This window comes from Pan paniscus, chromosome 6, assembly GCF_029289425.2.
Source record: "Pan paniscus chromosome 6, NHGRI_mPanPan1-v2.0_pri, whole genome shotgun sequence".
In the NCBI taxonomy this organism is placed as follows: Eukaryota; Metazoa; Chordata; class Mammalia; order Primates; family Hominidae; genus Pan; species Pan paniscus.
The window spans coordinates 24,572,356-24,588,669 of NC_073255.2; the positions used below are offsets into that span (position 1 = coordinate 24,572,356).

The 16,314-nt window shown below is 34.1% G+C and overlaps 1 protein-coding gene across 6 annotated transcripts in view; it reads right to left on the reverse strand.

Moving 5' to 3' along the window:
- TMEM196 (transmembrane protein 196) overlaps positions 1-16,314 on the reverse strand; it is a 54,197-nt gene continuing 37,883 nt past the window's right edge. For 4 of the 6 annotated variants that reach the window (XM_063606193.1, XM_008978720.5, XM_008978721.5 and 1 more), the window contains exons 2-5: positions 10,058-10,114; positions 6,196-6,450; positions 4,966-5,039; positions 1-2,820 (exon numbers count right to left, since the gene is read on the reverse strand). In XM_063606193.1, the coding sequence (XP_063462263.1) occupies positions 2,814-2,820; positions 4,966-5,039; positions 6,196-6,450 (336 nt within the window). In that variant the 5' untranslated portion in view covers positions 10,058-10,114 and the 3' untranslated portion in view covers positions 1-2,813. The remainder of the gene's footprint in view (positions 2,821-4,965; positions 5,040-6,195; positions 6,451-10,057; positions 10,115-16,314) is intronic. The other 2 variants (XM_008978723.5, XM_003825030.6) reach the window with 1 other exon arrangement.

Genomic DNA, 16,314 nt, shown 5'->3' on the forward strand with positions numbered 1-16,314 from the left:
TAGTTTCAAAGCACATCATTTTATTATAGACATGTCAGTAGAGTTATCATTTCCTGTTCCACTTCCAAACCATTGTGTGTGTGTATATACACATATGTGTATGTATATGCATATATATATACACACATACACATATATGTTTAAAATTTCCAAAGCGAGCCCAATTTTATTCTTTTATGCTTATAATACTCTACCTATTTGATATGGTCCAAAGTATACCACCACTCCAGTTTCACACAGTTTTTCTAATTTAGTATCACCTTACTTTCTTCCAAGGGTAGGCTCATACTAAAACTATAAGGTAGTCACTTAAAACATTCCAGCATGTGGTTCAATGTATTGTCCAAATTAAAGTTTCAAGCACTTGAACAATGTCTTCCTAACATCCCCCACTTATCTAAAAAAGAATCGCTGCACATCCCAAGTAAATCATTCTAAACTCAATTCTGAAAATACTAGGTAGAAATAATCATATTTAAAAATATATCTATACTTGGTTAAACATATACTGTAAACTATTTGAATAATTGTGATGATGGCATCTCTTTTTAACTATACATCAAAGCAGTGATATGCCTCCTTTTGTCCTTTAATGTGTTATGTTATAGATCAGTTCAAAAGGCATTACAACATTTTTCTGATGTATTATAATTTTGTATTGAACAAGCATGTTTATAGAGAAATGCTACTGAAAATTAGAGTCAGTGTTTATTCTTTCAGTACAAAACTACATCCTTGCATGAATTCAGGAGGACCATACACACACAAATATCTTCATGATGTAATTTAGATTTTCATTGGCAAAGATCATGCCTGTTTGTGGCATTGAATGAATAGTTATGATGTTGATTCATTATATGAGGTTGCATTTATGGACAAATTCTGTAATCTACTAGGCAATGAAGTTATCCAAAGGAATTGGGAGACTTCAAAAAGTGCACCAAACAAGCAGAGTCCAGTTATTTCTATTGAATAGATGACAGCCAGAATTTTAAGTGAGCTGATTTAAATAGGTTAAATGATGATTATGTTGCTATAAAAGACCTTCAAATTTTCATTAACTTGAATTATCATTACTGTGTTAGCATAATTACAACTCATTTTGTTTATAAATTATATTCGCATACTGAACACTAAATATTTTAATTTACCTATGGTTCAACAAGTAACTCATAAAAAATGACTTGAAAATTGATTAGATTTGGGGAAAAAGAAAAGTGTACAATATAGTGAGAGTTATGTATTTAAAAATAATAGATTTCTTTGTCTGTTGCCAGAGGTTATATTCTGATAAATATATTCAGATATATGTTGTTTTTTCACTTATATGTGTTGTTCTTGTTTGCTATTTTAACATTCCATTATTAGAGGAAAGGATTGAATCTAGCTATATAAATGTTAGCCTAGCTTTTCACTTTTTCCTCAAAGAATTCTTTCAGGATCTTTGGATATAGGCTTTCTTATATATGGACTGCCTATATTATTTCATGAGAATCGTAAAACAAAACACCTAAATTAGATTACAGCAAAGGTAATTATAACTTCATTGTTGGGGGGTTACATCATCTGCCCTTTTGTATCATTTAACTGGACTGCAAGGTGTTTGAAATATCAATATCATCAATAATTTTAAGTCATGATATCTTTATAAATACGGAAGTATGTCATTAAAGTCATGTTCGTTTATAAATTAATTTTAATTGCTATACATAAATACTATAATCATAGTGAAATAGTCAAATAAGTAGTCTATCTGTATACTACACTATTCAGATCACTCATCTTCATAAATATCACCCACAATGATATTTACACAAAACCTAATTAAAAGAAGAAAAATGGGCAATTTTAGTAGAAATTAAACATGTGATTTTGTGGGCATAGAAGAGCCTTGAGCAATTGCCTTCCCATTTCTATTGGAGTAGAATCTTAATAATACCCCCACAGCATCACAATTTCTTTTCTAATACCTATTTACATTCATGTATGCTATAATATATGCTGTATACATGTTCTATATTTACAGTATATATACACACATTCACACACATACTTTATTCTTAGGCTCATTCATGAACATGCAGATCAATCTGCACAGTATGATCAAAACATGTTTATTTTCTTAAATGATATTCACATATAACTTTTCACTGTTTGTGCAAAAATGCAAAAATACCATATAGATTAGTATTCTCTCTCTCTAAAAAGTCTCTTTTTTATGCTTGAGGTTTTTTGTCATTTACAAATAAATTATGAAATATATTTCATTCACAAGTTGAAAATAATTACAATGTTTTTATAACAAGGCATTACTGAGGTTTTGAATTGTAGCATCCTTGAAGCCATCTGTCTTTCAAAACAAAGACATCAATAAGTTATTTTTATTTCTTGATATTTGCACTTTTCAATTACTCATATGAAATATGTCATTACAAATATAATAATCATGCTAGTCAAAGAGTGTTTGTATAGAATATGCATTTTATTTCTGTTTTATTATCTCTTTTTCCTGAAAAGTCTTCTTTAGAACAATCTGGAAAGCCTCTTCAAATTATTGTACTAGAATGTTTCTGGAAAGTTTTTTACCCCATAAAAAAGGGTGGAGAAACCAGTGAGGCAATATATTTTTCAGGAAGAATAATTTTAGTGGATGCTCAGGAGAGATAAATGCAAATGCAAAAACTGTTTTATTTTCTAGTCCTTTGGTGTCTCATTGCCTCATGAAAATCCTAAAAAGGGTTCAATTCTTTAAAACACTGATTATACTCTTCCATTAAATATCAGCTGTGGTCCTCCATTGCTCATGTTGTCTGTCATTTCCTGTTAGAAAAATGACATGATTAATTAAAATTCGCTTTCGGAGTAAGACATTGTTTTGGTTAATGAGTTTGCAAAACAGAAATTTCAATCCATTGAAAAACTTGCTAAGTTTTGGGGAAAGACAAGGATATTGCTGTTATATTTGAGGAAATAAAATTTCATGGCATCTTGGAGCACATGAAAATGCCGAAGTAAGAGTCAGTTAGACCAAAATATCCTATCCACAACAACGGTCCATTCTCTCCCCACTTTCCTGAGTTTCCTCTTTCTTTCTTCAACTCAATTTTGGAAACACCTCGCCTAGAAAGAAGAAGATGGTTAAATGCGCAAGTTTTTCTAATGCGTAGACTCGGCTGAGCGTGTCAACAAAGTGCCAATGCATTCTAGAGGTGACCTTTATTCTACAGGAAAATGTGTGGCCTTTTTGCTAAGAACAGAAAAAGGCCTACGAGGGCATCATCGCTCATTTGTAACTATGGATCACTAAAAAAATCATAGTGGGAAAGATTGTTTTTCATGACACTATCACTCTTCCAGTAAGAAGCAAAAACAGTGAAGTCTCTTAACATGTTTTTAATGGATCACTTACTAAAAAGTTAATAAGTAAAACTATATAGAAAAGCACTGAAAATATAGATGCAAAGGACAAACTAGCATTGAAAGTTTCATTTTCGATTATATGAAATACATTATGAAAAATTTTGATGCTTTTAATTCATATGTTTTGTTAAATATTAAACCCTTCCCAACACAATAAAAAGTGATAGGATATGAAGCCCATTCATATTTTAATGGTTAGAGCACCATACTAAAATTATGTTGATAAAATTATCTAAAAATAAATTGGCAGCATCTTTCCATGCTTGAACAAGCCTATTTGCAACAGAGCAGAAAAAAAAATTACAAGTGGAAATTATTTTCTTAATTATTTTATTTCTATATCTATTTCTATCTAGCTCTGTTTGGAGAATCTGCTAGAGATGTACATGGTGAAATTCTCCTAGAGAGGTATGTGATGAAAAATCTGAAAATATATTAGGGTTATATGCTGGAGTTAAGTTTATAGCTCAGAAATCTGATTTGAGGCTTCACTGAGGAACTCACCATTGATGGCAAAATAGGTAGAATCACCCCCCACCCCCAATGATCTTCAACAAAATTTACTTTGCCTGTTTTACCTACTAGGAGAAAAATCAAATTTCTAATAAATTTACATAAACCCGTTAGGTGCCTTTTCTCCTTCTACAATGACTTTCCACTCAAAAACTGCTTAGAAATGATAAAAAGTGAATCTGTTATATTAACCTTTTATTGCAGAATTTAGTAAAACAATTTTTTAAAATTTTACAAAAAAAGAATTTTCTTAACCGAATTCACTCTACCATAAACACAGTAAAATCACTGATAGGAAAGAAGAGTGAAAATTCGTTTTAAAATGAGTGAGTCTCCAGTTTGCAAAAAAATTTGCAAATAGGCATGCTTAATTTAATAGGAAGATTGTGGTTTAAATTTGGGCTGGACCAATGTGACTATTTGCAAATGGGCTTTCTGCAAATGGGCCATAGTATCCATGTGACTTTCTGTCTGTGCAATTACTTTGTTTGAGCAAACCAAGAACCATTACTATTTATTTTTAGCAATTTGAAACATGGGAACTAAATTTAAAATGTATCACATAAGATAATTTTACAAGAAGAATCTTTTCATACCAAAATTTTACTGTATTAGTGTCCAACTTTGGCCATCTTCTCAAGCAATTTTAGCATGAGGAAAATACACAGTTTGTCTTTATCCAGACATATCTATTATTAAAAACAAAACTCTGGCCCATGAATGATTATACTGAGTCAGAACCATGAAGTAGCAGACAATAAAAGGAGTCATGAATCATCCAAGCAGAAATGTGTTTGGATGCTTATAGGCGGGCTGAGTATTTTAAATACTCAACCAACTTTCAAGCTGCAAGACTCGGCCATGTAGGTTTATGTCAGCTCTGCAAAGTAAGCGCTTACGAAAGCGATACTTTGAGAAACAACATTAAACAACATCAGTTCAGACTGATCTGTTGACATCATGGATTTCTGGAAGGGGAGGTGCTTTCTGCAGCGACATTACAACATGGTAACTCCCTAGAAATCAGCGTACCTTGTAGGTAACTCTGGTGTCGGGGGCACCACCGGGCAGCTGGGCAAGTCGGTTATTTCAATAGCCCTCAATCTCTAATGTAAATATAACAATCATACAATAAATATTGCACAAATATATACAGAAAACTAAATCAGACTAGTATAAAATAAAGCACAAAAGAGCCACTATTCATATATACATGTAAAATGGTCATCTATTTTTAACAATCATTTCTTTAAATTACTGGAGTCTTGCTATGTATATTATTAACTGTTTCATGAAGGACATGCATAGCTCTGTTTAAAATTGCTTCTTGAGTCAATTTGAGAACACTTGCTCTCCTTATTTGAATGTATAGATTGTACACAAAATGGAAACGCTACAGAATAAATATTTTTCCTTCAAAATAACATTATAAAGAGATGTGCAGTAAGTCTTGCTATTATCACTTCTCTGTGCTTATGCAATTTTATTTCCATGATATGAAGCAAAATATAATGTGGCCATTACCTTAGTGAGTTTATTTTACAAATGTTTCCTCTCTTCTCTACTAGATCCAGTAGGAGAAACCGAATTAAGGAATATGTGCAAAATGTAATAGAAACACAGACATCATACTATACCATTTGTCCTTTTATACAATTAATTTAACTTCCTATTTATATGGGTTTCATGAAACAATTATGCAAGGACAACTGTTTAAAATACAGGCAAAGCTATCCAAATATGCATAAGTTTAGATGAGAATTAAATGAAGCTTTATATGGACTGTAATATCTGCACTGATAGACAAGGCTTTTTGTCACCTTATTAAAAAGCCCCTTTATACTTGAAGATCAAATTTACATAATCAAATGCATCTCCTTAATAGAACAAGGGAAGAGCTAGAAAAGGGAATTCATGCAATTTCTAAAACTGGCATTATTGAGTGGAGAGTGTATTTAGTATCTGTGTTTTTCCTCAGTATAATACATAAAAATCCATATTTATAAGGTATTCAATATTTTATGAAATACTATTTTAAGCACTGTGTTTTTGAATAGACAGACTAGAAAATTTTGTTGAAAATAGGTGTACCCATGAATTGCAGAGAAAAATAAAATAAAATTTCTATTCTTAACCCAATAGAGCCAAACGTATAAAATCTGATTCCTCAAATTGTGATCTAAAGTTTCAAGTTGATTCACCCAGAGTGGACTTCAGTCTTCATCATGTGCTAGCAGTGAGAGGAAAAGGTACAAAACTCACTTTCTCAGCCATTTCATGAGAGTGATGCAGGGAATGCTCCCTTTCTGAGAACATCCTTCTTTGTTCATAACTGGCTAGTCGACAAGTGAGCCAGGAAGAGAGAGTGCAGCCCCCGATCCCAATGCACGCGAGAGACATGGAGGCAAGGTGCAGAGGGTAGAGGGAGGAAGTTTTCTTTGTGACTGCCCGGAGGAACTGAAAATTCAGGATGCCCCCAATGAGTCCACAGATACAGCAGGCTGAAAAGAGGATCATCTGATAAGAAAAAGAAAGGCAGCGTTAAAGTTGAAAAGGCAAACCTGACCAGAACACAGTTGCCCTGTCCGGCTGCACGTCAAGGATGACTAACCTACAATAAAGAAGAATAAGCGGTTTTGGTGCTTCACAGAGGACAGGAGATTTTTTTAAAATTTTTATTTTTGCCAAGTTTCTATTCACTCTGACTCACAGTAGACAGAGGGAGTATACCACAGTGTTTCAGAAATTGATAGCTGACTATATTAAAGCCAAGGATATAGCTTATGAAAACTCTGAAGCAAACAAAATTTATCGTCTAGGTAGATTCAGATTTAAATATTTATTTAACATCTACCGTGTGCTACTATGCTAGGAACTTTAACAGATATCATCTCAATTGACACTCCCAGCAAGCCTCTGAGATAGTAACATACGTTTTAGAAAAATGAATGGTCAATAGCTAACACTGAATTTAGGCACCAAACCCAGATTTTTCTGATTCCAAATCTACTTTCACTGTGTCAGTCCTTCAAAAATATCTCAATAGCTTCTCTTTGGATTGTCATTAGTTCCACCTAACTTCAAATCTTTATATCTTCCTACCTATGTGAGCTTAGGAAATTTAGTTAAATCTCTTTTTTTAAAAAAAAGTTCACTCATATTTCATTGTGCATGTATTTCCTAAGCAAGTACTTTAGGGACTCCTATGAACTGACCCCTATATATTACAAATATTTTATTACTTTGTGGCACTATCATCATTGAAGAATATACAATAGGCATTTCAAAAATACTGTTTGTTTGTTCGTTTTGGAGAAACAGATGATGTGGCTTTGCTTTTGGTCCTACTATTGGTTGAATCTCGGTGTCTATTAATAGAGCTAGGGGGGTTTAACCAACAACTACCATAGGATCCCTGGCAGAACCAAGAATAATGCTTTCTGAGAAGTAAATACTTTGTGAATATTTAATAAATTTAATTAACTAGTCAAATAACTTTAATAATTATATTTTCTTTTTGCATCTGGTCTAAATTCTTCTATGGGCTTTCATGATACTTTATACTATGATACTAATTGAATTATGCAATCTAATTTCCATTCTTCTTGGGAACACAGACTTATTCCAGTCACCTCTCTTGTCCTTCAATATGGGTTACTCATTCCCACATCAGTGACATTTTTCATTTCCTGGAAATAATTTTGCTTCTTCCTTAGACTCATGGATGAAAGGCACAAATTAAGTCCTAACTTGGACTTTATTGATCTCCTCCTTTGTTGTAATTCCCCAGGTCAAACAGCTTTGTAACTCACTTTAACATTTAATTTTATTTTATCAGATATTATTTTTCATTGACGGTTGAGTGTAGCCTGCACTTATTGAGCACTTAGCATCTGTTAGCCTCTGAGTGCAGCAGCTGCTGGCATTACAATCAATCATTCATAATAATTCCTCTTGAGAATAGTTAAATCTTGTGAAAGAGAAGATCCAGAATTTTAACATGGCATGATAAATATTAAGAAAGGGATATATGGGTTGCCCTAGGAGTAGGGAGGAGAGGAATTTAGCCCAGCCAAGATTTTTGGAGAAGGCTTTCTTGAGAATATGTCAGGTCAGTAACTACAAGTAGTTAATTTCATTTCTTCAACTTAATTCAGCATTCCTTATTGCATCTGTAAATATCATCAGAGCTAAAAATCCAATAATGAATGGGTAAAATCTTTTTATACTTGATTAAATATAATACTGAAGATCAGTTACCAAATAATTAAATCATCCTACTAAGTGTGAACTTGTAGCTCAAGATGCCTAGTAGAATTAACCAATTATATTTTATTTTAAAGTAGATTTGGATGTCATGCTGTTCTTTGGGGATATATTTTGGTGTTTACTCATTCTCTGAAAATACGGAAAGATATTAAAATCTAGCTTCAAATAATTAATTATTGTTATAGAGAAAGCAGACAATACCTTTAGTTTTCTATCACAGGAAAGCCCATGTCTTTGCTGATGTCATTCTGATTAATTCTTTAAAGGCATGACACCTCATTAACATGTGTTAACAAAACAATCTTATCCAGGAATTAAAATGTTTAAATCTGTAACCATATACTATTTTCAAATTTCACCAGGTTGGAGACTCTAGACTGCAGATATATTTGGAGTGAAATTTTTTTTAAATTTCATTAAAATGTAGAAAATCTTGATAGTTAAATGCCATCAATGGGGACCTTAGAAAGTACACAGGATAATGTACCTTCTAATAGTAGGTACAGCTACCACCTGGGTGGTAGTTTGTTAAAAAAATCAGATTTCATCATTTTTTTCCTTGTAATTTGTAAGAGAAAGACAGAGAAGTGCCACTATTGCCTTTATATAAAACAACAACAAAAAGCCTCTTCCTTCCTTTTTTATTTTTTCCTTCCCTCCCTCCTCTTTCTTTCTTTCTCTCTTTTTTCTCTTTCTCTTTCTTTTTGTCATGCTTCCTTGCTTGTTTACTTGCTTTCTCCCAAGGAGGTGTTCCTACATAGTCATAAAGAGTCTTCGCAGAGGAAGGGCATAAGAAGAATGAAGACCATGTCTAAAAAATGATGGGAGAATCATAAATGCAAGTTACAAGCCTGAAAAAATACATTTTTTTCTAAAGGTTTCATTTTTCCCTTTATGTAATTTTAAAAAATTACATCTAAAATTGCTGTCTAAAGCAGTGAGGGCTTTAGCCTTTTTGTCATAATAGATGTTCTCACAAAGAAAGATGTGATTAGAAAAAGGGGTCAAATAAAAATAACTGCAATGCTTCCCATTCCCTGATCTGCTCAGATAACTGGCCTCACCTTGGAAAACTCTTTTTAGTCTCAAAGTGTACTTCCTAGGGTCCCTGTGTAGTATTAATTTTGCCAATTTGTGTCTATGTTCTTTCCCATAATACTTGGTAAAATAAACCACACTTTTTCCTTATTTCCAAACCCTTATGAAAAATCATGAAAGGCGATGGGGAATCCACACTTCAGCATGCAGTGTGGCTCATCCAGCCAATATCAGAGCTAACTGGGAGTGTGTTCCATACCCCAGAAACCCACTATAGTACCACAAAACATCTGAAAACACTTACGTGTGCATTCACAGTAATACAAGAAAATAAAATAAATCTCTGAGAATTAAACTGTAACCATAGCAACACAGCTGTCTTGCTGCTTCGCAAAACTTGCTTCACAGTCAAAGGAAGCCAATAATCCTTAGGCCCAGTTCCATATTTAAATGGTTATGTTTCTCATGGGCTGAAGCTTTATCTACTTGAGCTTACTGAAGGATTCAGGCGATTGTCTGGCAGTCTCCAGATTGGAAAACTAGAGACTGTCATCCGTAGCAGTCATTAAAGATTACATATTCAGATATTTAAAGAGTTTATTAAAGTTTTTTTACATCGGTGGGCTTTTGTCATAGTTTCTAATAATTTTGATGGTTTTCTTTGAAAACAGAAAAGGCAGGATTTATTTGTCAGTTTTTTTTTTTTGCTTCAAACTAGCAATATTCAGTATATGAGAGCTGGCTAGCCATCATTTCTATTTCAGAATTTTACATTTCATACACCTCAATGCACAATACAAACAAATCAAACACTTACGACAAGTCCTGATTTTTTTTTGGCGCACAATATTCCACAAATGCCACAAAGAAGAAACTGAAAAGGAAAAGAAGAACAATTACTCCTTATCCAAAGACACGAGGACCCCTAGATTTTAGCTTGTAGTTCACTCATGACACTTTCTCCAGGGAAGATAGAACATTTTAAATTTCCTTCAAAACCTGGAGAGGATAAGACCTCATTCTAGAATAGTAAAGGATAAAAGTATAAACCCTAATAAAAATTTATTTTTTGCTAGATTGTTAGAGGTAATTGAATCAGTTTTAGCATCAGGTAAAATTATTAAGTAAATGAATTTAGAGCTTTGTTTCTCCAATTTCCTTTCACCGTCTGATTCCTTTCTACTTTCTCAGGGAGAAAAGTGGTGTGATACATTCATTCACACTTAACAACTAGAAATCAGTAAGTTATACTACAGGAAAGAATCTGCACAAATCAAAAGATAATGCATCAGACAAGGAGATGATTCTCTATAGAGATACTCTTTGTACCACTCCAATTGGTACAATGACAACCTCCTTATTCTACAAGAAACTGGCCTTATGGATATGTCAGAAGAACACAAAGAGATAGGCTGGGCGCGGTGGCTCACGCCTGTAATCCCAGTACTTTGGGAGGTCATGGTGGACGGATCACAAGGTCAGGAGATCGAGACCATCATGGCTAACACGGTGAAACCCCGTCTCTACTAAAAATACAAAAAATTAGCCGGGAGTGGTGGCAGGCGCCTATGATCCCAGCTATTCCGGAGGCTGAGGCAGGAGAATGGCGTGAACCTGGGAGGTGAGGCTTGCAGTGAGCCAAGATCGCGCCACTGCATTCCAGCCTGGGTGACGGAGCAAGACTCCATCTCAAAAAAGAAAAAAAAAAAGAACACAAAGGGATAAAGCAATTGATAGCATATTATTTCTTGTAAATAAAACATTGTTGACATAATTGCTTTGCAAAGGCAGTCACATCAGATGATCTACCAAGGAGAGACTATTAGATATTTTGGTAATCATAAAATGATAAATAGTTTAATTTGAATAGAAACAGTTCCATTTGAATGCAAGTTTTCACATACTTCTAACTTGAAATAGCTATATAAAATATTCATTAAGAAGTAAGAAGTCCACTAAAGGACTTCAGATTTGTAAAGAAAATTTTTATTCGCAAAGAGAACTAGTTTTCATTGTTGTCGTTGTTGTTTAATTATCTGAAGTCAGAACTAACAATATAGCTTGTTTCACTAAATATTTGACACCTGGATAGATTTATTTCCAAATACATATCAAAATATACTAAGGATTATCTGAGATAATATGCATGTGAGAAGTACCAAGAAAATTTGTTAAAAAGCAATAAGTAAGGGAAGTTGTTGCAAAGAAACTTTTCCTATAAGGGAGCAGAATGATTATTATGCAGGCAGTGGGGCAGCAAGAAGAAATAGGGAACACAGAATATATAAGAATTTGGTATATAATTCAGATGACCTTTCATATTAATGGAAAGGAAAGGATTATTTGCCCAATAAATAGAGCTAGAATAATGTGTTAACGTTCCCTAACATACACCAAAATTAATGTAAAATTGAGTATTTATACAAAAATGCTTAAATGCATTGGGAGACAACAAAGTTAAATATTTATATAATTTTAGAGGACTGGAAAGGATTTTCTAAATGTAGCACCAAAGTAATAAACCAAAGTAAAAAGTATTCATTAATAGAAAAAATTTAATTTTGATGGTCAAAAACATAACACTCAAAGGCAAAAAATGTTGGGATTATATTCGGAAAGTATATGATAGCCAAATAGTTAACATACTTTAGAAATAGATCTAATAAAATATTTTTAGTATTATAAAACCATGAGAAGATAGAAACTCAGAACTTTATAAAACCTGAATACTTGCATAATTTTCAGTAGCCTTAAAAAGCTATTTCAGAGTGACCGTTTCTTACCACCCACTGTGTCCTAAGTGTAGATGATCATGTCCTCTTATGGACTCTTTCTGTTACTAATTTCATCTCACATTTTTGAAGGCAGTGCTCAAGAAATTCCAGTTTGGACCAATTCTGTACCTTTCAGTGCTTCAAGCTTCAGATCAAAGCTCAAGCATACTCTTCTCCTTAAGTTTCCCTGACTACCCCATTTTCATCCTGAAAGTCCCATTTATCCAGAACTCATTCGAAAAGAATTTGAAAGCAGTGTAGTTTTGTGTTCCTTGCATCTGTTCTGAAATCTGTAAACACTGCCATTATTCATTTACAGTAAAGCCCAAGAGGTGGTCAGGAGCATAAGCAGAGTTCTCCATCCAGCCATTTGGTTAGAACATCTAGGTGGCAATAAATTTGCTATTTTGTATTATCTCACTTCAATTGGATGGAGCTAAGAAATGTGAATTCAAGGATTGGGAGAGGGAAGGGAGTGTAGGGGAGGAATCAATCAATATTTTTTCTACTTTCAGCAGATGAATGTTAATACTCTCCAACTGTTACTTCTGTTAGAGTATCCAAAATCACATGTCCTAGAGAAAAGCTGTAACCTGAGAAAAAGTGGACACATGTAACAGGAAGTATATGAAATCATGGGATTTATGAGGAGAATCTAAAAGATCTTGGTTGAAATTTAGCCACCACAGTTTATAGAAAAGAGAAAAAAAGGCCCCCAAAGTAGTAAATTGATATTTTATTTCATTGGCTATCTTTATTTACCCCAAGTCATAATACTGGAAGAGATCTTAAAAGATGATTTAATTAATCCCTCGAAGTTTACACGTGGGGACATGGTCCAGAGAGGTCCAGAGAGTTAGTGACTTGCTCAAGGTAACACATCAAGGTCAGAAATCACACATCTAATTTAAGACTTTATTAAGTGTCTAAATTAATTTGTTTTTAATAATATAATGGGCTGGGCGTGGTGGCTCACACCTGTAATCCCAGCATGTTGGGAGGCTGAGGTGGGCGGATCACAAGGTCAGGAGTTTGTGACCAGCCTGGCCAATATGGTGAAACCCCGTCTCTACTAAAAATACAAAAATTAGCCTGTCGTGGTTGCAGTCACCTGTAGTCGCAGCTACTCTGGAGGTGGAGGCAGCAGAATCACTTGAACCCAGGAGGCGGAGCTTGCAGTGAGCCGAGATCACATCACTGCACTCCAGCCTGGGTGACAGATCAAGACTCCGTCTCAAAAAAAAAAAAAAAAAAAAAAAAAAAAAAAAAAAAAAAAAAAAAAATGGAATGGAAGTGATTTTTAAAGAGGTTTTTTTTTGTGTGTTAGTTCAGTGTAGGTTATACTAGCAAATCCAACTAGAAGTGTTCAATGAATACCTACTCACCTACAACTGCAAGACCATTGTTAATTTATGATATAACTTCTCATGTAATCAAAATAATAAGAACATCAGTCAATTGTGTTACATTCTAAAATTAAATGCATCTTATTTTATAAAGGAATTTGTTATAATATTTCAAAATACATTTTTTTTTTGTTCAACATAACTTTATCCAGGATGCAAAGCACTTACAAACATCATGACAATTATTAAGCAAGTAAAAAACAAATTAGCTAAAAAAGTAAAGCAGATAGCTGTATGTATGTGCATATGTGTAAAGCCTGAACCATGAGAAAATATGATTTTATTTCTGAGAAGATGGCATGTTTAAATCCAGGGAGGGTTATTTGCGTTGATCTTACTGTGAAATAATATAAATGTAGCAATCTAATGATAAGGCATCACGTGCTACACTATAAAATAAAATTAGTTCATCCTCCAAGCGAACTTCATTTGATTCCAATTTAGATTATATTCAATAGAAAACTAAGATTGTGACTTGTTGGATGAAATGACATGATTATGAAGACAGTATTTTACACTTTGAGTGGATTTTCTTTATGTAAAGTCCTTGGAGGTTTCTGCTTTTGTTTAGGACACAGAAAGATGCAAAGATGTCATTTCCATTCTTACAGTAAGAAAATGATATTTTAGAGCCCGTCAGAGAGCTGGTTGAGATTCCAAGACAATGAGATAACTTCAATTCAAAGAGGGAAATCTTCTCCAAGAAAGGTCTGACACTGTGTCACCTGTTGCAGAGTAAGTGAGGAAGAGACACTGGTCATCACACATTTGTGTGTGTTGAGGGAGGTGTAAAGCCCTGCTCCTTCCCTAGACCTTCTTTTTTATGAAGCAAAAGCCTTAGGCTTCTGGCAGAAGGGTAGCAAAACTTCTCATTTCCAGGGACTATTCAAATATAGATTGCCACTCTAACTGGAGGAAAAGTAGAAGATCCTTATTATTATTATTTTTTTAAATACAGAGGGAGAGGGAGGAATTCATCTTAGGCCTGGCATCCTATGCCTATACTAAGTAGAGGACATTGACCATTGGAGAAGAGGCAGGAGCCTCTTGCCCAAGATCAACCCCAGATATAAGGCTAAGTTTAATTGTCTCAGGGAGGAAGGTACAGAATACTGAGAAAGCCCCACACCTGAGATCAGGCACACAGGGACTTCCTAAACTGAAACTGGTTGACAACAACAAAACACTTTCTCCTTCAGCCCCACCTTCACTCACCATGAGTTAGCAGTTGGGAGTAACAACTGACAGCAGTCTACCAATGAGGGGGAGACAACAGCATGGGAGGAGACCCTCCACCCCAACCCTGTGATGAAGATGAACAGGGGCTCAAGCTGAAGGTGGGGCACTCACATCAAAAAAAATTTCCAGCACATAAGCACAAGGCAACTACAGCCCACCACTAGAGGAATGTGAAGACTATTTTGCACCACAGATAATCACAGCCAAACAACATTTAGTTCCTGACACCAGACTGACTCCACTTCTCACACTAACAGCCTAAAAGTAGATATTAAGATAAAATACAAAATACTGAAAAAAATGACTTTCAAACTTTTCAATGTATATCCAGCCAAACTCTTACTTAAGCAAGAGATTATAAGAACAACATGTTCACTTGGCCAAGGGCATGGTGGTAGACTGAATTACGGCCCTCCAAATATATCCATCTTCTAACCCCCATAACCCATGAATATTATAGGGTAAAAAAGGCTTTGCCAATGTGATTGAATTAAGTTTCTTGAGATGGGGAGATTATTGCAGATTATCCAGGGATGCCTTAAATGTAATCACAAGGGTCATTTAAGAGGTAGGCAAGGTCAAAAGAAGCAGAAGCCTATGTGTTGTTGGAAACAAAGAGACAGGGAGAAGAAATTTGAAGATGCTACACTGTTTGCTTTGAAGAGAGGCAAAGGGGCTATGAGGCAAAGGATGTAGGTGACCTCTGGGCACTGGAGAGGACAAGGAATTTGATTCTCCCTGGAGCCTCCAGAAAGAATGTAGCCCTAAAGACTAATTTTAGACTTCTGCCTCTCAGAACTGTGAGAAAACTAATTTCCGTTGTTTTAAGCCACGAAATTTGCAGAAAGTTGTTACAGAAGCAACAGGAAACTAATACAGGCTCAAAAACATTATTCCACATAAAACTAAAAGAATTACTGGAAGTTGTATTCAGGACAATAAATAGGGAAAGATTTGACACAGGAAAGGAATGAAATAACAAAAGCACAAAATAAAAAACAGTAAATATATGGAAAATACATTATTGAAAAAATTAATATCTGCCAATACCCCAGGCGATTTTGGCATAAGCTATGATGTGTTGAGTGGGAGTAAAGATGATGTTAGTAAAATTTGTAACATTCTTATATTACTTAACTGAATAAAGAGATCCTAACTAGATTTAGATATTGATTAAAAAGTCAAACTTTAAATTTGTGCATTAAATTATAGATCAGAAAACTAAAAGACAAATTTTTTAAAAAAAGATGCAATGACAACAAAGATTAAACCAACAGGTATTAGGAAAGTTAGAAAAAAATTTAAAAAGTGAAACTATGCAATAAATTGGTGTAAATGATTCTAATAAAGTAAGCAATAAGACTAAATGTGAATGTTTTCCATTTTCTTAGCAAGAGGAAAAATGGAGACCAGAAAAGTACTCTGTTAGAATTTCTCTAAAATGAGTAAAACCCTTTTCTTTCCCTGCTAGTTCGTCTCTCTTCTCTGTCTCCCTCTCTTTCTTTTTCTCTCTCTCTTTCTCTTGCACTGGCCTAGGTGCTAGTTAATGAGTTCCTTATTACTATTCTTTTCTGTACAAGAAAGTTTATTTTGGGAAAGAGCAACTAAGAGTAAAAAAGGCAATGGTAGAATTTCCCAGTTTGAATTATGTAATG